The 23,700-nt window shown below is 45.8% G+C and overlaps 1 protein-coding gene across 2 annotated transcripts in view; it reads left to right on the forward strand.

The window, feature by feature from the left end:
• The window catches only part of daam2 (dishevelled associated activator of morphogenesis 2), a 109,476-nt gene that overhangs the window by 39,792 nt on the left and 45,984 nt on the right, over positions 1-23,700 (forward strand). For both annotated transcript variants that reach the window (XM_084310212.1, XM_084310213.1), the window contains exons 3-5: positions 3,885-3,959; positions 8,260-8,354; positions 22,628-22,961. In XM_084310212.1, coding sequence (XP_084166338.1) covers positions 3,885-3,959; positions 8,260-8,354; positions 22,628-22,961 — 504 coding nt within the window. The remainder of the gene's footprint in view (positions 1-3,884; positions 3,960-8,259; positions 8,355-22,627; positions 22,962-23,700) is intronic.

A 23,700-nucleotide genomic window follows, 5' to 3' on the forward strand; every position in this document is an offset into this window, starting at 1 on the left:
CCCATAAGAGGGACCCCCCCCCTCCCGCCATCCACCCCTAGAAATAGGGCTCCCCCACATCCCAGGTCCGTCCCACGAGGGGCCGAGTACTCAGCGACACGGGTCCCTTGAATTTAATTGGGCCAGGCTCAGTAGAGGAGCCACCGAGCCAAGCCTGCTACCTTCCATGTCACCAAGCACCCCACCCCACGCACAACGACCCCACAACATACAAGACCCCACTCTCCCGGGCCAAACCGCGGAAACGATGCCCCCCCCGACACCCCCCCCCCCCCCCCCCCCTGAGTTAAGCCTGCAGAACTCCCCCATATCCCAGGCCGATACGCGCGGAGCCGGGCCCCCAGCGACACGGGTCCCTTGAATTAATTGGGCCAGGCCCAGGAGAGGGAAGGAGACTCCCCCCCCCCCCCCCCCACCGAGCCAATGTGGCCTCAGAGCTCCCGGTCAATGTTCTGAATTTGTCTTTCTTATGCTCATGTTCATTTGTATTGTGTGTCACGTGTAATCCTGTAGTTCCTTCATACCAGTCCATCGTGTATTATTCCCCAATATGTTTCCTAATCAGCGTGTCCCTTTTAATTTTAAAAAATTAAGAAAAATATTCGAATCGTTTGTCTATAATGTGTGTATTGTAAATCATAGTGTTAATTATTCAAAATTCTGGTGTTATAGTTTTCTTATACTTCTTGGGGTAACTGTTCAATTATCTTTCCTCTGTTGCATCTATTCTCATCCCCTTGTATCTTTCCTTGGATCACCGTGGCCCTTCATGCCCCTTTCTCATGTCCCTTTGTCGTTCTTCATAGTTGATCTGCTTTGAATCGGTTCATGTCCCCTCTTTTCCTCCTCCCGTCCTCCTCTCCTCGTCCTCGTCTCTCGGTCCACCTGCGCGCCCTCTCCATCCTCTGCGTCAGTGTAGGCCTCTCTCCTTCCCCTCCCGGCACCTTCCATCCTCTCTGCACCGTGTCCCTCGCCGCCTCCTGCACGTTGTTGGGACCTGGTTCCTTTCTTTTTCTGAAATTTCTTTATTTCTACATAGCTCCGACGCTTCATTGCCACCTCCGTTGGATTTTTCAGTGTTACATTGTATGCTCTGCATTGCTCCTAATCCAATCTGCGTGGTGGCCTGGTTAGCCTCTATGTTAGCTTGTAAGCTAGTTTGTATGTTAGCCTGTAGCTTCTCTGCACTGACATTCAGCGTCCCGCTAGCTTGTTCTTAGGGCTGGGCGATTAATCGATATTATCGATTAATTCGAATTAATGATTTAGGACTATTTAGAAAAATGTTAGATTTTCCAAAAGAAATAAGTCACCTTTTATTTTACAAAAAGTGATGTTTGGTGAAAGTTAGATTTGCACTTTATTAATCCCAATAGGGAAATTCATTCTTGTTTGATGATCAAGAGGCCCCTTTTATTTGTTTTAAGTTTGGTGAAAAAGCAAGTTATTGCACTATTAATCCCAATAGGGACATGATCTCCGTTTGATCAAGAGTAACCTTTTATATTATATATATATTATTATAAAAAAAAATTAAGTGAAGATTGGTTTGCACATCAATCCCAATATGGCCTTTTTTGTGTCAAATAAAAACAAAGGTTATTTGAATGATTTCCTTGGCGTTTCTAGTTTTCAAGAGAATTTTTTTTATTAAAATCTGATAATAAAAAAAGAAAAATCTGGGATTTTATTTTTAGGCCATATCGCCCAGCCCTACATGTTCTACCTGTTGCATCATTGCCTCGTGTTGAGGCTTTGCCATCGGTGTATTTACTTCATCTGGGGTTGCTTTTCTTTCATTTGTCCTTGTGTTCATTCTTCTTTCTTTCTTTTGTCCTCGAATCTTCACTTTTTATTTCGTTTTGAATCGTTTTACTTCCTTTTTTTATATTCATTGACCGGGAGCTCTTTCATGTGGCTGCTCACCAGAACTGCTCATTTTTAACGCCACTCGTCAACCGCCCGACTCCAAGCAGGGGTTTAAACAACCCGACGCACCACGCTACGTTTTATCATCCCTCCCCCCATCAACGTTCAGGCACCGTATTTGGCCTGAGTTCACTCCTGCTACCCAAAACAAACAAACTCTGGCCTCATAATCGCGTCTCATTTGTCCTGAAACAAGATGAAAATTATAGTATTTTACTCCGGCTCGTGAAACTGCCAAGGTAAATGTTGCGCTGGAACGCGACATGTTTTTTAAAGGGCGTGTAGGTGACTGTAAATCAGTTGAAAGGGGGCCGGGGAGACGCAGTTAAGTTGTTAATCTCAGTGTCGGGATCTGACTGGCAGCGTGTCCTGAGCATGTGAGTGAAACGGCATTAATGGCAGCCGAGGAGGAAACGCGAACCTGAATACAGTGAGTTCTGTTATTCTTTGGTTTATTTTGGTTGTGAGATACGGTGCGGTTCGAGCTCAAAGGTGAACATAGCGGTCTGTTTTAAGCACTGAGTTCCACACGGACCCCCTAACGCTGAACACATGGCGGCCCCTGATATTGTGTTCGTGTTGAACCTATTCCAAGGTTTTAAAACATGAAAATCTTCATCATATTGTTGATGTTTGTTGTGCGAATGCAAAATCAACTGTTCATTCCCTGGAAGAAGAAACAAATTAAGCTGATCTTTTAGGTTTGTCAGTGGACGGCATAGTATTTCATTCCAGAATATGTTATCTCAAGGAAAGCCTGCTCTAACCCACAATACTTACAAGGTATAGATCTGTGTGTTTGCATCGCCTCATTCGCCATTAAGATGGAGATTTTATACCCCACAGTTTTGGGGTATAAAACTGATTTACCAGGTTTAGGTCAGGTCATCAGATATGATAAAGAGTATTTGATGTCTGCAGACAAAGGATTTAGCCTAGTCCCAGACATTTGCTCACATAATCAGGAAAAGTCATCCATCGTCATCTATGTGGCACGCCACTAAACGGATATACAGCAGTGTAGTAGTGCCTCAAATGTTTTCATGTCACGGACTCATGATTTGATAAGCATTTGACTACTGACCCACATTGTAGGTCTGTACCCGACTAAAGAAATTCTTAGTCGACATGTCCGTCATCACCCAGCGAAGGATGGGATAAGTCGTGTTGATTACTCCCATCCCTAGTTTTAATTGATCTAATTATCCCCAAATCGATCAGCCCCGGCCAACTGCAGTCAAATAACTTGTTGTTTTCCACTTTTCCGAGTTTCGGTCTCTGGTAGATGTTAAGAAAAGGGTTGAAATGACAACAAAAACAACAATATTCCACCACCAGTCCAACAAACCTCAGGCTAAACCGTACCAGATGTCACAAAGCTAAATAAATTGTCTTCATAACCCACACCCCCTGCATTCGCCGCCTGTGACGTGGCGCTCACTCGGGATTGGTCGGCTTCAGACCGATTTCAGTCGCTCAGAGCGCTAACTAGGTCTCACAGTTGGACAGACAGACAGAGACACCTCCCCTGAGGGACCAGGGTGCTCTGAGCAACGGTTTTCAATAGTGACAACTGAGATCAGTCTGAAACCGACCTCTCTCTCTCTGTATTAAATTCCAAGAAAAGTGTGCAGTTTGAGCTGTTGTGACCCATTTAGAATGGACGGGACTGCTTGGTCTATAGGACTACATCTGGGTCCTGAAGTGGAGCTGGGAGACGGATGAATTTGGGGATGAGAAATATTGAAATATATCTTACTGTTACTACTGTTGAAATTCATCAGTACAGTAAATAATGTAGTAAGAAGAGTGCACCGATGGCGATATTGGTGTCTGATATCATGCTGATACCAGGCTAAAATAGGATTTCCCCAACACTATACTAGACCCCATGTTATCCTTTTTGATAATGTTCTAACTGTTGTCATGTTCTCTCTCTTTGTGTCCATGCTCAGGAGCAAGAGGACCCCAACAAGCTGGCCACAAGCTGGCCCGACTACTACATCGACCGCATCAACTCCATGGCCGCTGTAAGTCAACATCAGGCTCTTGTTTTGTTTGTTTGTCGGTCTGTCTGTCTCTCTCCTCTCTCTCTTTCTGTCCTCTGCATAGAAGATTCCAGGACAAATGAATAATATTCATGCTGACAGTATTATAGTAACCATCCCCTCACAACATTCATCTTGAACCACTCTTTACCATTCCTAAAGAGGTCACAGACACAGAGGTCTCTCTCTCTCTCTCTCTCTCTCTCTCTCTCTCTCTCTCTCTCTCTCTCTCTCCCTCCTTCTCTTGGCTTGCTCTTTCATTTACTCGCTGACTCTGCTCGCTACATTCACAGGGATTTACATTCCTTCCCCTCGACCCCGGCGTTCACACACACACACACACACACACACATGCTGCGATGACAAACAAGGCTGTTTAGTCACTCTGCAGATCACTCGGTGTGAATGACCGTCATGGAAGCTGGGAGAACCCGGTAATGACCACAGCGACGTGCGGAGGTCAGCGTTCATCGTTTTCGTTTTAAATCTAAAATTGGCAGCCGGACAAGAACTGCTTGGAGGAAAAACAAAACACAAAAAAACATGTTGTGTAACAACAGAGCATTAGACCGCTTTGTATATCCCTGCTAATCAAAATCTATGAGCTCGTCAAATTATCATGACTTTATGAATGAATAAAACTAGCTTGAAAGCCTGCTGGAATGTGGGATCGCTTGTTTTTGAGTGGTCGCGGTGCCAGGGTGGACATGACACGGGTATGTGACCGTGACCTCCGCCGCCGACAGGGCCGTGTCACACTGACCCGTAAACCCTCTTAAACCGGACGCTGACGACCGCGCGGTTCCCTGCAGATGTTTGGACGTCATAAAACCTGAAATTGTAGGACTATGCTCCTTTTTAAAGAATGACACACTAGCGTCGGGCCGGGGACGGTGGTATCTGGGACGGCGGACGCGGTCACGTAACGGTCGCAAGGTCCTCCCATATCATCGGCGCTAATGGGCTCGCTCTGCATTCCGCGGGGCTGATTGTCTGTGTGTCACACCTGGCCAGAAAAGCCCAGGAATTTTGACGTTTACGAGGCTTCCCGAGCCGTGGAAAGCACAAACTATAATTCATGCATATCGCCATGACGGGAGAGCCAGAGAAGTAATGGCATTTGATATCCGTTTATTGCCACGCTGTTAGTTTCTCTGGCAAACATGCCTATAGCAACAAGCCCTGTTTACATGTTTGCTATTTTTACTATTTTTCCAGCTGGTTTTGTTTACTGGCTCGGCTTTGCAGAGAAAATGAGAGGTTTTTGAACCGGTGTACCCGGGTACCTGAGCTCAAACAGTGTGGAACACCATTACTGTCGCGATGCTAAATGCTCACACACACACACACACACACACACGTGTGCATAGTCTACACCTTCTGTGTACAATTCTGGAAAAGGTGTGAGATTCTTAGTCGTCAAGAATGTGAAATCCATCAGGGATGCTTCTCTACTCGGGTGTCAGACTGACACGTTTTGGCACCCGGCAGGTTATTCCTCAGGTTTTTCTTCTCTCCTCTATTTCATCCTCTTTCACAACAGTTTTCTCTCTAGCTCAGTCATTGCATGGCAGACACACGGTCTCTCTTATTCACTACGCCCTCCGACTCTATCCCTACCTTCCCGCCTCGTACTTTCACTACAACTATCCGTCTTCCCTTTTTTTTTGCTCCAGCCCCATTTCTCTCAGGAGGGCATCCCGATGGAGCACATTACAAGTTTGGAGGCCCCCGTGGCTCCTCGATGACTAAGCATCTTGGCAATCCCAGGCGTGCGGCGCAAGCACCAGGGATAGCCCCTCTCCGCTAGCCCAGTTACTGGATGAGCTCATTTTCGCCTCACCGCCCCGCAGAGATTACGACAGTCTCCTTGACGCTCATTCATAAAACTCTTGACAGAGCTACGGGGAGCTACTCTCCTCCGAATGGGGGTTTTGTTAAAGCCACCGGGCGCTGACTTCAATGCTATATAGCCTCCCCATTATGAAGGGTTGGTTTTTTTGTAACCTTGCCATGTCCAAGCTAGCGTAAAGAGATGGCACCATAGTTTGAGATGAGTTGTATAATAAAAGACTGCATCAACCAAGGAGTTCACATCTTACCGCCATTTGCTTCTTTTAGCTCATAGCCAAGGGCAACTAGTCAAAGTTTGCTTACAAAAAAGTTGATTGATTGAAACCTCTATTTATTCTCAAAATGGACATTGAGGTTTTACCCTCATTTGCAATGCCGTAAAGATTACAAGTTCAAACTGTTCATAATACATATATAAGGTGGAAATGTATTTGCATAAATAGGACAAAAACACAGGTGAAAAGATAAAAAAGAAAGGTATTCTCCTTAGTCAGTCCTCATCTTAATGACCAGAACATGATGGAAATACCAGGATATTACCGTTGGGTGATACCGTGGTAGTATTATGAGTGCAAAAGGCATGGTGTCCTATTCGAGTCTTGGGGCATTCAGCTGGCTTATCAACTGACTAACAGTGCTAGGGTACTTATGTGCATCTTGGCTACAGGACAGCGTTGGCATACAAATAACAGATGTAGCTAGGAGCTATTTGGCTCGCCCCGTAGACATGGTGAACTGACTCTCAGCATGACCAAATTATTCCCCCTCCCTAACACTTGCTGGGTCCAACTTCCCATTGACTATGAACATATTCATTTGACGGAGCAGGAGCCAAAGACTTAAACTCCTTGGCAAGGGGTCTTGGAACCATCTGGACATGAGGCTAAGTCAACACAATAGATGTTTTGACTGTGCCGTTTATACTCACACAGCAGTGTGGGCATGCGGACACTGTTCCTCTATCATAAATACTCTTACGTGCTACGAATTATGTGCCATGAAATTGTCTAAACAACTTGAAACAGCCAAATCTGACCTTGTGTCTTTGTACAGGAGGCTGGGAGAAGGTCCTTCTGGGATGACTTGAAATCTCATTCAGGCAAATTAAGATGCAGCCCCTGTGACTATGGCTTTTTACTGCGTTGCTAAAGCACACAGTGGTGAACCTTTGGCACTTGGCAGAGCTTCTTTGGAAAAACGACTGCTGAGGCTAAACAGAAGTCCTGCGCCCCTGACTGCTGGCACCACCACAGCCCTTTGATGTCATTGAGGGAGCATGTCGCACAAAATGCATTAACGTTAGCACCAGGCGAAGGGTTTTGATGATCTGCCCCATTTGTCTGAGGGCTTGATTGGAGCTAATTCACTGCAGGGCCTTTTCTTTTTGGCATGTTCTATAGCCTCAAACAGTTTTCTTAATAGGAAAATGGCATGGAAGGGAGAAAAGACTTGATCTGTTTGATTTGTGGTGCCTGAAAAGTGGACCTGCTAATTAGGCTCTGTTGATTTCTGTTGTTAGGAACAAGTTGAACGCACAGCTATTCTGCTGTGGGGGGAAGCAGCGTGTAGCACTGCCATTCCAGTCCATTTACCACTGCCAGATTAAGCTTAAGTGCTCCTGGTTGAATAGTTGTCCCAGCAGACACAAAGCAGACAATCGTTCTAAAGGAGAGTGAAAATACACCATTCATGCCTTATTGGACAACTATGTGGAATAGTCAGATTGTTAATTTGGTGTCTCACAAGTCAGAATCCGTTCATATCAATCAATTGTCCTTCATGAATACTTTTGATGTCATGGGCATGAATATGGTTTATGACCATTTTTGCATGTCAACGGCTCAACACCACCCCACTCCTGTCTCTCTACACAGCATATGCAATGAGGCATGAATGCCTTTTTCTTTCAAAAGAAAAGTCACAAATCAGAAAAGTTATTCACCAGTTAACAATGAATCTACAGGAATCTTGTCTTGGTGTCAATGATGCAAAGACATATCAACAACAACTTCCAAAGAGGTGGTTCAATGACAATATCGCCTCATCTACTGTATAGTGCACAGGGATGGCATGGCAGACAATAGACAGTCGATGGTCCATGTATCATTCTACATACATTTAGAACTATGTACTATATCAGTGTTGGCAGTGTGGAATACAGACTGGCTGTGGCCGTCAAGGGAAGTGTAGTGAGTGTCCAGTACTGCATTAGACCAGTGTACCATCCATGATAGAATGCGTAGCGTAGCACCGACGCATTAGCGTGTCACCTATTCCTGAGGTTGAACGCCGACGTAGTGCAAACAAAAGCACTCTTGGAAGAAACGATCGAAGCGACGGCTGTGATCGGAGGGTCAAGAAAAGAGGTTGGGGTTTGAGATGAGGTCTTATCGAATAGTGTCGTCATTCGCCCTGTGTGCTCCTCCAGATGCAGACCCTGTTCGCCTTCGACGAGGAGGAGATGGAGATGCGGAACAAAGTGGTGGAGGATCTCAAGACGGCGCTCCGCACTCAGCCAATGAGGTGAGTGACCCACTGCAAGAGGTGTTATTTACAGGGAAGGAAGTAATGCTACACATGGAGTAACTTTCACTCTGCACTGCTAAAGTGTTGGCATTATAGTCTGTTCAGGTGCCGCCCCACACCCAGGAACCAACCCGCCTGCCATAAACTACCGTTTTACATCATTCGTGTGCCGTATTACCTTTGTGCCTTTTTACCTGTATATGAGTTGATACCATGGGGGGAGTCTGAGTATCCTTGAGTTTTCACCAGACGGTGGAAAGTTATCGACAGCGTCTTTAATTGCTATAAAATTAACTAAGACCCGTCAAGTCTGTGAAGACGGCACTCTCTTCTCTGTCAGCTGCTGTAAGAGCTGGCTCAACCAAACAACAAAAATAGTCAAGGACATTAGACCGGTTGTTTGTATCCACTAACCCCCCCCCTTTCACTCGTCAGCGGGTACATTGGAGTGGTCCACCAGCCCGTGCCAGCTGTATGATGTAGTGGTCTGCTCCGAGACAGGGGTTTTTGAGTGTTCATTCGGGAGGCAAAGACGTGACAGACCTTAAGTGTGGAATGACAAAAAGCCAAAAGTGTCTGGGTCACGTCTGGGTTGTGTGTGTGTGTGTGTGCGTGTGTGCTTGTGTGGGATTGTGGTTGAATGTACTATTCTTTTCTGTGTTGTCATGTGGGTTGTTGATGTGAATTAGGGGGCCAGGGGAAATAACAAGAGAAAAAAATAGAAGAAAGGTGACAATGTTGTCCGCTATGAGTATAATCTTTCACCAAAAATGTATTGAAATAATTATTGAATAATAACAGCCGTTGAGGACTCATAACTGGCAATGTATAACCAGGGACCTACGCACATCCTCCTCCCTTGCGGCGCTTGATTAGAAGGCATCCTTAATTTACCACCTCGAAGGTTACCTTAATGACTCAATCAATGCCATTCACCATGCACCTGCTGTCGGGCTGTTAAAGGTATAGTGCTATCGCTAGCTCATTAATGCACAGCTGTCCCTGGTGCAGTGTTATAGTGCTAATCTGAGTACTGTAGCAGGTGTGGGTGGAAGAGTTAGGGGGTTTGCGGAGACTGTGAGGACAGTAGTTTTGATGTCCCCCACGAGCCTCGTTTTGGTGACAAAAGGAGGGAGAAAAGAGGGAAGCCAGCTGAGTTTGTGCTTGAGGCTGGCCAGCTGTGTACACAGGGTTGTGTGGTTTAGTGTATCAAGTGGCAAAAGTGTGTGTGTACAGGTGAATATGTACAGTAAAAGGGGGGGGGGGCAATTACACACTCCACTGCACAGTTTGTTCCATTAAATTACATTTTATGTGTAAGTATCTATGTGTACTAAGTCGTATTTTGTGTGAGTGTGAGCTTCTGCAGTATGATTAGACTGTCCTTAGACTGCCAGGGGTGTGTGTTTGTGGGTCATCATTTGTGCTTTTTCTCTGTCCTTTTGCATACATGCATGACTTGTTATTAATTCATTCAGTCATTCATTAAAAAAAAAGTATAACGCTGTCAAGATTACAGCATATTAAAAACGGATAAAAACACAAAATAAGGAAAAGAAAAATCAGCTTAGACGATTACACGTTGAATAAATAGGACAAAGAATGTGGGAATGGCCTTTTGTAAGAACTCTGGGGCTTTCCCAGTTTTCACACACCTGTCAGACATATAACTCTGAAACCAACTGTAAGCATTTGCATCAAAACCAACGCTGTGTAGTCTGTTCGGCAGAGAATGATCAACTGTATCGAATGCTTTTGACAGAAATACCTACAAATAGGGCAGCACAATGTTTTCTTTTATCTAGGGCGGATCCTGTATCATTAACGACTAAAGTAGTGGCTGAGATCGTGCTATGATTTGCTCTGAAACCAGATTGGTGTGGGCTTAATACAGAATGTACACTATGATACACTAATACACTATGATGAATTGAAAATGGGGGACCCTGATGTAAACAAGACGAAAGTCTTTCTCTGGTCTGCATCCCCTTAACAATTGTGTGTATTGAGCCGTACTGTATTGTACAAATTCTGCAATCTGTTCATACAATTTTCAATCAATCAATGATTTGAGAGAAATGCTTTAAGTTGGTTATTTACCAATGGTGCCAGGATCTTAGCTAGACAGGACAGTTTGAAGATCGGTCTATAGTTATTTAGGTCACTTCCATCTCCACCTTGTGTATATGTACTGTACATGAGCTGTTTCCAGGTACTAGGAACTATGCCTGTTGACAAAGAGTGTTATTTCCTCTGTAATTAATGGAGCAAAAATAATACAATTATCAATGGATTGCAATGCTTAAAAAACAGCACTAGTAAACATGACCGTGATCATCAACAGGGGGTCCCATCATGTAATTATTATCAAACGTGACCAGCATCAGCGAAATGTTTGTTAAAGGGTGAACAGATCTCCTTCTGTTCAGATATTAAGTAAGTGTAGGCAGAGAGACAGTAGCCCTATTGCTATGTCTTTCTATTTATACCATCGTTTTGCAAGAGATTTGTGTGTGTGTGTGGTGTGTGTGGTGTGTGTGTGTGTGTACTCTACTCTCTACTCTGTAATGAACCGTGATTTACTCCTGCTTCTGGAGTGTGGCCTGAAACGGCCTTCCTCCCTCGCCCTGCTCTCGCCGGCCAAACACACAGCTGTGTTCTGGAGTAAAGAGGGGCCCTTGTGCCCTCCGCCCCATCTGGAGGGGCCACAGAACCCAAGCACATGGTGGGCATGAGGGGTGCCAAGCAGAGCACAACAGTAGCACATTTGTCAGCAAGACTCCCACCGATGTCTCTTCTCCCCATGTGAACGTTGGGTATGAGGGGTTGAAAGGCACACGGCTACCGTCTTGTCACAGTATGTGTGTGACGTGTGTTTTTTAGGGCTGAACATCTTATTAACCCGCCGGTTCGATTCCGGCTCCTCCCGGGCAGTGTGTCGAAGTGTGCTTGAGCAAGACACGTAACCCCTTAACTGACCGATGAGCAGGTTAGCACCTTGCATGGTTGCCTCCACCGTCTGTCTGTGAACTTCCAGGTCTTGAATAGTTTGTCTTGCGCTAAAGATTCAGGAAGAGTGTTGAGATGAATCCTCGTCAGCTAAAGTGATATGTCATATTTCCCAAGCCAAATACCATATAGACTAAAACATCAGCATATAGACTTAACGCTGGAAAGCAACACCAACCAAAACACTACTGTAGGTCTGGACAATGTATGGAGGGAGGGAGCCCTGCTTGAATACAGCTAGTAATACTGTTATCATTAACAAGGGACAGAAAAGAGCCATAGACAGCCAAGCTAACTGGTCTTACACAAATTGCATTGCTTGCGAACCGGCACTAGGGGCAGAGTGGCTAACCGCGAGCGAGCAAGCAAGTTAGACATAGATGTTCTGCTTCTCGTCTAAAAACCTTCCACGCCACCCTCTCAATGGTCCCTCAAGTTGCTGAAAAATACCTTTGATTTGTCTTCATTATTCCAAACTTTGTTTCCACTTCGGTCTCTGGTGTAAGAGGCTCATGTGTGACGACGGTATCTGATGAGTCGTTTGCTATGTTGATTTCCAGTAGAGCGAGAGGACAGCAGGCGGACCATCTGTGCTTCCTGGGTCAATATGCTGGCATTTTTCCGCTTACCGACCATTAAAGAAATCTATTTTCTATAGATGTTAAGAGGACTTCTTCCATCCCAAGGAATTCATTTTCGAACACATTCTCGTATGTCTCGTATGCACGTATGTCACAGCTGTAAACTGAGATGAGGAAGCCATTTTGAAAATTGGCTGAACTCTCCCTTCAAGTCAAAGTAATTTGCCAACTCGTCTCCTCTTCGCTCTCTGCCAACAGTTGTTGCTTTGTTTACATATCGTCGAATGGAGCTTGACATCTCACATCTGCGCTTTGAGCCATGTCTTATACATAACATAACCACTGGGTTTCACAACTCGCAGAGCCTGAATGAGCCCCAGAGGCCCTGTGAACAAACACGACCTGCTACAGCAGTGTAGTCAAAATTAAAGGGTTCAAACGCAAGCGCTGCTACTCAATTTAGCTTTCAAAATGTCCAAGAATTTATAGTCGCTTGTAGGCGCCTACCGATGTGTTAACCACACTGTTCAGTGTTTACCCAAGCATGTTGACCTTTTTGTGACATTCAAGCGCCCCACGTGACGAGATTACGGACTACATTGTGGTGGAGTTTCAGCATCCACTATATCCATCCCGCGAATCCACTATATCTATAATGTTCTCTCTGTCTCGGCTTGGTGGATCGAAAGCACAGACGAACGCGGAGAGACGAAGTTACTAACGTTAAGATTGTTAGAAGCCCGTATGACTCATTAACGGTCGACAGCAGGTCGGGCCGTTAACGTTGATCTACTGCTGTCAAGCGTTGAACTGGCATCATGTATGAAGAAGAAACTACTCTACCTCAACTGTCTTTAACTATGAGTGAAAGTTTGAAAACATTGTTCCTCTGAAAACCTAAAACGTTGACTTATATGGTTCTTCGTCTGAGGTACTCAATTGCTGTTTGGACCGCGACGTCTCCCTCCGGCTGCACGTTGCAGAGAACTTGTGAGTGAGTCGGGGTGGGGTTGCGCTGAGAGTGTGAGAGGGGAGGGGAGGGGAGGGGAGAGGAGGGGAGAGACGCAAACACTGGCATATCTTTACAGAAGAAATTTATTTTAACCTAATCAAAACATGTCGATATAAACGGTATGATCTCATCCTACACTATTTCCTGTTTGAAAATATCTCGATATACCTTAAAAGGTTGATCTACCGCCCAGCCCTACTTCCTGTCACTGTCACCTCAGCAGTGCAGTGGGATGGGGACGGCGACAGGAAGAGAGGAAATGGGAGGCGGAGGCGATCAGGAAGCGGGAGCGTTGCTGGACCAGAGTGCACTGCAAACCTGTAGCTACATATCCATGCAGGTTCTGACACTTTAATACCTGCGCGACCAGGGTTGGTGGAATTGCTTTTCAATTCAGCAAGTGCCAAAAAATCACTCTGCTTAAACCTTAAGATCCAAATGGTATAGCAACATTATATTTACGTGGAAATATTCTAGGGATCGGGCAAAATGGAAAGGTCCTGTTAGTACAGCGGGGGATGATTTGAATATGGGATTGTGAAATCCCATCGAGGTGTGATTTTTTTTTTTCTTAGTTGGACAGCGACCGATAGCACTTGATCATTTATAACCGTTATATTAACCAATGGCATCTTTTGTAAGCAAAAAATAATAATAAACATTAACAAAATAAAAATCGTACAATAAAATAGGCGTCATTAACAAACAGGAGAATGCCAAATGTAAGTGCAGGTGCTTCAAAGGCCACGGCTACAATAGCGCAAGCCAGAGTGTTATATCAATACAGCATCAGTCCTGCCGGTGCCGGCCTTTAGACATTAACTTCTGCAGAGTCGTTCCAGGATGAATATGTACCCCTCCAGAACAACGTACCCCCCCCCCCCCCACACACACACACACACTCCGCAGAAACGGGCCCCCGGGTCAATAGAATCTCCCCCACCACATTCAAATATTATCCTTCAAAACATTGTGCCTGTCGGATGTTTCAAAGGTTCCGCTCAGACGGAAAGTGAACTTCATATCTGTTTTCACATATTACCAAATGCGTTGGCGCCGGAGGGGAGCTGAATATCGCACCTTTAAAGGGTTCTGGACCAAACTAATGTTTTCGCTTCTCTCCCAGAGTCCGTTACTCACGCTGATCGGACCGTGGTATTTAACGTCTTGGGGGGGAAAACGAGAAGAGAAGCGGGAGAGAGGAGGGTCGGCGACGAGGGAGGTTTATGTTGGAACGGTGATTAAAGCGATGGAGGCCGGGAGTAAGAGGGGGAGAGAGGGGAGGAGGTTAGAAGCTTCCATAGTAGAGCTCCCCACCTCAAACCCCCCACCGCCACCCCCCACTCCTAGCCTCCCATAATGCACTGGACTTCTGTAATCTCAGACACACACACACTGACATCCCACTTTGCATGCACATAAACACACACACACAGAGATGCTTTCCTCATTGTCCGATGGTACAATGTACTACGGGTATTGCACTACCACCCCTGCAGGACTTGTACAACAGGAGGTGCAAATCCAGAGCCTGCAGAATAATGAAAGACCCTCACCACCCCAACAACAGCCTGTTCAAGCTGCTGCGGTCAGGCAAGTGCCTCCGTATACACGCAGCAAAAACAGAGACTAAGGCTCAGCTTCTTCCCCCAGGCCATCAGAACATTGAACACTCATCTCTCCACACACAAGCACACATGGACACACACATACACACACAACACACATTCTGCACTCTCTCACACACAAACGCACCACAGGTCACTTTAAACACACAAGAAAAGGACACTTTAAAGGAAGGAGGGGGGAAAAAGGTCACTTTAAGGAAAGAACTGTTGTGGTTCTTGTATAGTATAGTTAGTAATAGTAGTAGTAAAGCAAGTATAGCATAGGGAAATAGAGTAAAAACTGTATATTGTGTAGTAGTGTACATAGGACCCAGTGCCTTTAATTCATAGCTAACATTGTATTGCATTTATCTCAGGACTTTTAACATGTCTATTTTATCATGTCTATTTTATTATCTTCTACTTATTGTGTGTGTGTGTGTGTGTGTGTGTGTGCGCAATGACCCTGTAAACGAGACAAAAGTATTTCTCTGGTCTGCATCCCTTTAACAATTGTGTGTATTGAGCTGTACTGTATTGTACCCATTCTGCAATCTGTTAATACAATTTTCAATCAATAAGTTGTTGCTCACACATCGGTGTGTGCGTGTGGTTCTGTCTCCAACCACAAGGCACAGAGAGCCATTTTGGACACAAGACTCACTTGGGACCAAATCAGTTGCACACACACAAACCTACCTCCCATGCACCATAAACCTATAGGTGAACAGCCATAAATCTATACTATACAATGCCCTTCTCACCATGTAATGTTATACCATCTACTATACTCATATGAGATGGAGTACATGTGCAGCTCGGCAGGGAGTTGGGATTGTGATTTTTACGTGTGTTTTGAGTGTCTCACCCCACAGAGCAGATTTATATTGAGCCAGAGCTGTGACCCTATCGTATGACTTCTACCACCTGCACTTTAAAACAACCTGCATGCCTTTGGCTCACCGTCTGGAGGAGGTGTGTGTGTGTGTGTGTGTGTGTGTGTGTGTGTGTGTGTGTGTGTGTGTGTGTGTGTGTGTGTGTGTGTGTGTGTGTGTGTGTGTGTGTGTGTGTGTGTGTGTGTGTGTGTGTGTGTGTGTGTGTGTGTGTGTGTGTGTGTGTGTGTGTGTGTGTGTGTGTGTGTGTGTGTGTGTGTGTGATACCGTATGTGGTAATAGGAAGAGGGAGATTATTGTGTGTCTGTGCTTCTGCATGTGTGTGTATGTTGCTTCATGAGTGTAGTTAAACTTGGAGGAGAGGGTGAACTGCCAGCCACCCTCCTGCTGTCCAGGGGTCATCTGCAGTTCAGGGAGGTGGGATGTTTTGACTGCACAGCTAAGCCCTCCACAAATCTCATTGGTTGAAGAGAGGTCTTCGGTATTCAGAATAATTCTCCTCACTGCCCATCATATGCAGAGCAGACACCGGCACTGTTTAAGTCACTATTTAGATCAAGAACCTTGATGGAAATGTTTTTAAATGTACTGTGACAGACTTAGATGATTTTAAAATGAAGTTGTTATTATTGTTGTTGTTGTAACTGTGTAACTGGGCATTTCTTTCTTACTAGTCTTAGATGCACGTGCCGAGTGTACCATTTGCATCACCCCTGGAATAGATCCTAGATCAGTATCTTGCTCAAGGACACTTCAACGGGGAGAGTGACACATTGTCCATCACGGCGATTGAACCTGTGCCCTTTCAGTTACAGTATAAATCTCCCTAATCACTGGGCCACGGTGTTGGAAAGTCATTCTAATTAGGTTTGATCAGTTTTCAGACATGCCTATTTCCCAGTTAGCTGCAGGATAGTTCCTCATTTCCCTACCTTGACATTTAATATTACGCTTATGAATCAATAAGTGACCTAAAACGAAAGGCTCGTTCCGACCACCTCCGGCCAAGTCTAGCGGCACGGCTGCATTCAATTCATTTCCAATGTAGAGGAGCGTCTGCAGTACCTTGCGTGCACCTCGTGGCTGCACACGCTCCTCTGAATTGAAAGCGGCCAGAGGTGGTCGAAACGGGCCGTTAGAGCCAATGACTATTTCTGGACAACGGTGGTCTTCAGCGTGATTTATATCTGTGTGTTTTTGTCCTAAAGTTGTTTATGAACAAACACCATCTAATCCCTGTTTATTCCCAGAGTTATTTTCCCCACACAAAAGAGGCATGACGTGATCAAAATCCAGTGTGACTGATGTATTTCTGGTCTGATGTATACTGTAAGTGTGACCTTTGACTTCTGTTGGCCCCGAGTCTGTGCTCACTGTGCTCACTGCAGTCGTTTGGCTCCATTCATTCCATTCTATTCCTCCACTTATTTTTTCTTTCTAAAGAACAGTGTGTGTGTTTTTTCTGCTCCGTGCCGAGCTTCATATTGTATGCAGCGGTCGTCTAGCTCCGACTCTCCGTCTTGAACGTGAAACCCCAGCGGGTTTTAAAGTATGCGGCGGCCGTTCCAAAAACATGCCTGCAGGCCACGTGGCTGAGGCGTGCACGACGGCGAGACAACGGGGGAGAGAGGGAGAGAGGGAGAGAGAGAGACGAGAGGCAATAGAGGACATGAGGGGATGGATTGGATTCACGTGCCCACCGGAGAGAGACGAGATGAGGGGCAGAGTGATAGTGAGATGAAGGGAGAGAGAGAGAAAGCAAGTGAGAATGAAAGAGAGAGAGAGGTACGGGAGCGAGAGAGAGAGAGAAAAAGAGGGATGTTGAAAATATACTGTAGTGGGGTAAATGGCAGAATTTCCCCCATGAAGAATTACTCCACATCTGATATTAGAATCCAGTCATATCTTATAAATTAAACATCTCATCTGACATACAACAATATCCCAATAACAATATCTTATTATTTATTTAGATTTATTTGGATTTGAAACACTAGTGAATGTAAGCAAATTGTATCTTGGAATCTTTCTAGATGTCCTACAGTACCTTGGAAAGTGATTTCAGAGATGACAAATAAGAGATGAGGGATGGAAGAGAGAGAGAGAGAGAGAGAGAGGGGGAAAGGAGGGACAAAGGTAAAGAACAGTTCGATGGCAGCTTACCATTGTTTTCAATACGAGAGATTAGTCATCGTTGAATGGCCTTTGAGGATCATACGTGTGTGTGTGTGTGTGTGTGTGTGTGTGTGTGTGTAGGTGTGTGTGTGTGTGTGTGAACATGCACATTTGTGGTTGCGCACATCTGGGTGCTTGTGGGAGTGTACATGTGTGTGTGTATGTGTGCTTCTGCGTGTGTGTGTGTGTGTATGTGTTCCTGCTGAGCTGTCAGCAGAGCAGCCGAGCGTGACATCCAGACGGCAAACTAAGCCTCAACTCTAGTCCGCCCGTTTGAACCCGAGCTCCAAGAACAACCTCCATCTCTTCCATACATTTATCATTAAGACGCTCGCCTTAAAGCTACAATCCAGATTTTTTATTTGACCAACGAAACTGTGGGTAATTACAACGCTTTTTACTTTTTACTCCCATCGTTCACAAACGTCACCCGTGTACACAAACCTTTCCCCAGCCTCGAGCGCCATACAAAAGTCCCGTTTAGCCGATTATCCCTGGGTTTCAAACTCGGCGAAGGCCGCCGATGCCCCGTTCACTCATTAGACTCACTATACTTCTCCCCGTTGTTATTGTTAATCATCATTTTCCCATGGCTGCACCCGCAGCATGCCTGACCGTCCTAGTCGAGGGTACCCCTCTTCTAAATACCCTCCTGAGGTTCCCCCCCCCCCCCGTCATTTGTTTGTCTGTGGGAGATTTCCTTCGTCTGCACCGAGGGTCCGAGCTCGGGGAGCGCCGTGGCCTGTTTGTAATGTGGGCCCTGTGAGGCCCTTGGGAGACATTTGATTAAGGGCTGTACAAATAAACTCGACTCCACTTGACTGTTACTCACTCCATGTGACGAAAGGCTCGGACAGTACGTTTGAGACTGAAAAGAAAAATCTTCACTACATAAATTAAGCCAGTAGTGGGGGTGACGGCTTTTCAACAGAGGGCACTGTTAACGGCTGAAATCATGCAATGTGCCTTTAATCCCCCCCCCCCCCCCCCCCAATAGCCCCGCGAGTCAAGGCCATCAATATGGCTCCTCCACCGGCCATACGACGTGTGTAACTTAAACACCTGGAGCCGCTGCTCCCGCGCGGTTCTTTCCGAGGCCTGTCTTACATCTGAATCGAGTCACATCTGATAGAGCCAGATTTATTCTTGAACTGTCTTCCAAGTGATAAGTGGAGAAGAACTCTGCTGTGTGGCAAAAAAAAAAGAATAGCATCTGCACTCCTAAACAAGAAGCATATTGCGCATCGAGAGATCGCATGTGTTCCCACTGCGCTGTACTGCCGGGGAAGGGGTGATTTAGTGTGTTGTGTGTGTGTGTGTGTGTGTGTGTGTGTGTGTGTGCGCGCGCATACATACTGAGCGCGCTCGATGATCTCATCTATGCTCTGCTGGAGATCAGCAGATTATATGTGTTTGTGAGATTCACCGGCCATACCAGGTGAAGTGTGTGTGCATGTGCGCGAGCGTCTCATGGAAATCTGGGATGGATCGTGGGTTAGCAAGGGAAGGAACCCTGGCCCCCGAGATGTATAGGATAATAATTGGATAATTTACATATTTTTCGCTGCCTGGCTAAGCCTCGAACGTGTATTTTCTTTTTTTCCATGCCTGTCAGAGCCAAGAATATGGTGGGAGGGCTGGGGGTGGAGGGCTGGGGGGATGGAACTTGGACCTGACGGTGTCTAAACAATGCACTGTATCTGTTACGTTGGGCAGCAGACTCCTCGTTCGTCCTCTACCTCTCGTTTATTCCTCCTTTATCGGCTTTATCCGTCTTCTCAAACCGTCGACACTGTGGCCCTTTCTCTTCCTTCTGGCTTTTCTCTCTTTTCAGCTGCAACCAGCAGCTCTATAGCTCACTCTGTCCGTCTGTTGGTTGGTTGGTCGGTCCACAACAGTGTCCCTACAGCATCTGCACTTCTAAACAAGAAGCATATTGCGCGTTGAGATATTGCTTGTGTTCTCACAGTGCTGCATTGTTGAGGAAGGTTGATTTAGTGTGTGTATACATTAGGGCTGTCGCGATAACCGCATCACCGCAATCAAGTGTCAAGTGACCCGCGGGATGTAGAACAGACAACCGCGACAACCGCGGGTAAAATAAAAGGGGCGTGATCATTTTAAACTTAATTTAATGACGAGGCGTCCGTTTTCCAGTAGCATGAGCTAACTTAACGTTTCCATACAGTTTACAACTCACAGATGAAATCAGGATTTATTTTCATATCCCGGACTCGAGCCCCCAATGTATACCTTTTCCTGTATTAATCTGAACCGCAGTAGAGTACAGGGGAGTACACTCTAGGGCCGAAGTGCCGGTCATGTAACGTGCTTGTTATAACTAGTCCAGTTAGCTACTGTATATGCTAGCTACGTTGGCGTGGTCCAGTTAGCTACTGTATATGCTAGCTACGTTGGCGTGGTCCAGTTAGCTACTGTATATGCTAGCTACGTTGACGTGGTCCAGTTAACTACTGTATATGCTAGCTACGTTGGCGTGGTCCAGTTAGCTACTGTATATGCTAGCTACGTTGGCGTGGTCCAGTTAGCTACTGTATATGCTAGCTACGTTGGCGTGGTCCAGTTAGCTATTGTATATGCTAGCTACGTTGGTGTGGTCCAGTTAGCTACTGTATATGCTAGCTACGTTGGTGTGGTCCAGAGTGTGGCGGAGAGAGGCAGCACTTAGTCCCTTTCGTGACTGCGATGCATTTAGTTTCCCCCAATGATGAACAATGATGACACAAGTTGTGATATTTAACTAGCTATGTATGTGCATTCACATTCACTAACGTTAAAATAGTGTTATATTAGCGTTAAATGTTCGCTCAAATAACGTTCGTTTTAAGTAAGGAGAAGGGCATATATCCCACAACGCATCGCTCTTAAAGGAGCAGGCAACACCCTAATCTACTGTTATCACATTTCAGAATGTTGAGGGACAAATGGATAGATGATCAAACATGTTTAAAATAGTTTCCTATAGTCCTACAACCTTAGAATTTTTTTCTAATCACGATTGCGGGTAAACTTGCATGTCTTAATAATAAAAAAATATATACAGGTATAAAAAAAAAAGATAATAATAATTAAAAAAAAAAAAAATTTCTTTTTTTTTTAATAGAAGTGCGGTACCACCGCATCCCGCAGTGATTAGCCACACACACAACCGCGGTGAGAAAATGTCATACCGCGACAGCCCTAGTATACATACATACATACTTCATCCTAGGAAGCTGAAACTTGGCTTATAGGTCAAGTGTTTCGTGAGGGTGTGTGCGCGGACTATGGGCGGATTCACGCTGGTTTCTAAACCTCTTTTTTGTTCCGTTGAGTATTCTCTCACTTTGGGCTCCTTCTCGGCCTTCCCTCCTCTTGAGATGCACAGGTACCAATACTGGTGTGGTGGAACCGGAAGAGGTTAATCATGCTCATGGTCAAATCCTTTAACAATACATTTGTTATCTATTGCAATTTAGGTTAGGAGTTCAGTAGAGGACTTTACTTTCTCTGGCTAGGAGAATGGGTCAAGCGCCCCTCTCATTCTGTGAGATTGTCTTTTAAGCTACCTGGGAGGAAAGGGGTGGGGGAGGGATGACCAGGTGAGGGGCGAGGAAAGGAGGGTACAGGGGGAGGGATGACCAGGTGAGGGGCAAGGAAAGGAGGGTACAGGGGGAGGGATGACCAGGTGAGGGGCAAGGAAAGGAGGTACAGGGGGAGGGATGACCAGGTGAGGGGAGAGGAAAGGAGGTACAGGGGGAGGGATGACCAGGTGAGGAGCGAGGAAAGGAGGTACAGGGGGAGGGATGACCAGGTGAGGGGCGAGGAAAGGAGGGTACAGGGGGAGGGATGACCAGGTGAGGGGCGAGGAAAGGAGGGTACAGGGGGGAGGGATGACCAGGTGAGGGGCGAGGAAAGGAGGGTACAGGGGGAGGGATGACCAGGTGAGGGGCAAGGAAAGGAGGGTACAGGGGGAGGGATGACCAGGTGAGGGGCGAGGAAAGGAGGGTACAGGGGGAGGGATGACCAGGTGAGGGGCGAGGAAAGGAGGGTACAGGGGGAGGGATGACCAGGTGAGGGGCGAGGAAAGGAGGGCACAGGGGGTGTTAACAAAAGGCCTTGAAAGGAATTCCACAATGGTATGGGATAACATGTAAGAAATCAAAGCGAAGCGATGTAGTAACATCTCAATAATTTCGGTCCAATGTCCAATGACTCCCCCCCCCCCCCCCCCATTTCCTCGACAAGCTCACATTTGTTTGAAATAATTTATGAGCCCTATCAGGATTCTTTGAGGGTGGGAGACCACCCACCCCCCTGTGTTTACAGCTGGGTTCAGAGACTTGAGAACTTAATGACTTGCCACGCGCTCTTAATTACTTCAGCTAATGAAAGCTGTCAGCGTCAGTGACGACAGATGAATAGGGTAGAGAAGATGTGAGTGGTGCTCCTACAACAGAGCTTTACTTGAAGGGGTGTTCATAAGGAAGTATGCGGTGCTAACTAATTTATGACTATATTATAATTGCATTATAATGCAAACACATAATTTACTGATATGATTTTATTTAACATGCAACAACAGTGCATTGACAAGATGTCGATTTTTCCTTAGATGTCTCACATGTCCTTGATTTCCTATGTGGTTGATGCCTTGTAAAACACTTGAGGCAAGATATTACAAACTGTTGATGTTTTGCGGTCAGCTGGGATGAGTTGAATGTGACAAGGGCCTTACAGTATCATAGCCAGCGCAGCAATGTATGTAATATATTGTTATATTGTTTACACTGCCTATTTTTATTTGTACTTCTCCACTGTACTATAATGCTATGACCTGTATCATGTATACTACCTGTACCCTCCCCTAATCTGCTAAGATGTCTGAATTTCCCCCAAGGGGATCAATAAAGGAATATCTTATCTTATTCCACACCGCCGTACTTCTCATTCCGTCTTGACTGAGTCGCTGCTCCTTTCTCCACCCCTCCAGGTTCGTCACGCGCTTCATCGAGCTGGACGGCCTCACCTGCCTGCTCAACTTCCTGCGCAGCATGGACTACGAGACATCAGAGAGCCGCGTGCACACCTCAGTCATCGGCTGCATCAAGGCGCTGATGAACAACTCGCAGGGGCGCGCACACGTGCTCGCCCACCCGCAGAGCATCAACACCATCTCCCAGAGCCTGCGCACGGAGAACATCAAGACCAAAGTGGCGGTGCTGGAGATTCTGGGGGCCGTGTGTCTGGTGCCCGACGGACACAAGAAGGTGCTCCAGGCCATGGCGCACTACCAGAAGTACGCCGCCGAGAGGACTCGCTTCCAGGTGAGAGAGAGAGAGAGAGAGGGAGAGCAAGAGCATCTCTGTTCTAGGAGAGAGAGAGCAAGAGCATCTCTGTTCTAGGAGAGGGAGAGCAAGAGCATCTCTGTTCTAGGAGAGAGAGACCTGCCTTGTTCTAGTAAACCCTTTTTTGTAGACTAGATTGTCTGGGGCTGACTGCAAAGGATATATCCACAAAACACCCCAATACTCAATGACATCTTTTGGCCTTGCCCCCAATCCAGTTTAGTAGGTTTGGCCTTCCAACTTTATTTATAGACGTTTTAGTGGAATTGTACGGAAGCCCTAAAAGAGGCCATACATTCATACATTTTATTTACTCAGTTTTCCCGTGATAACGACTTATTATTTTGTTATCTTGCGATAATAAAGTCAGTTTTCTCATGATAACGACTTATTATTTCGTTATCTCGACATAACAAAGATCGTTTTCTCGTGATAACGGATTAATTTATTTCAGGTGGGTACATGACATACAGGTATACACAGTACTGTTACATTTGTGACATACAAGATATGCAAATACAGTACTGTTAAACAGAGATCCTAACAGAAAATATATACATACGAGGGGGAGGAAACTGTACATTGGTTTGGACATTTACGGGGTCCAGTTTCGAGTTGCAGCCTCCCGTAGGTGCTCTTTGAGAGCTCACTTTGATTGCTCCGCCGGTAAAGCTGAAGCCTTTGCTAACCGTCTTCTTAAAGCTGAAGCCTTTGCTAA

The sequence above is a fragment of the Notolepis coatsorum genome, assembly GCF_963971535.1.
Source record: "Notolepis coatsorum genome assembly, chromosome: 3".
Lineage (NCBI taxonomy): Eukaryota > Metazoa > Chordata > Actinopteri > Aulopiformes > Paralepididae > Notolepis > Notolepis coatsorum.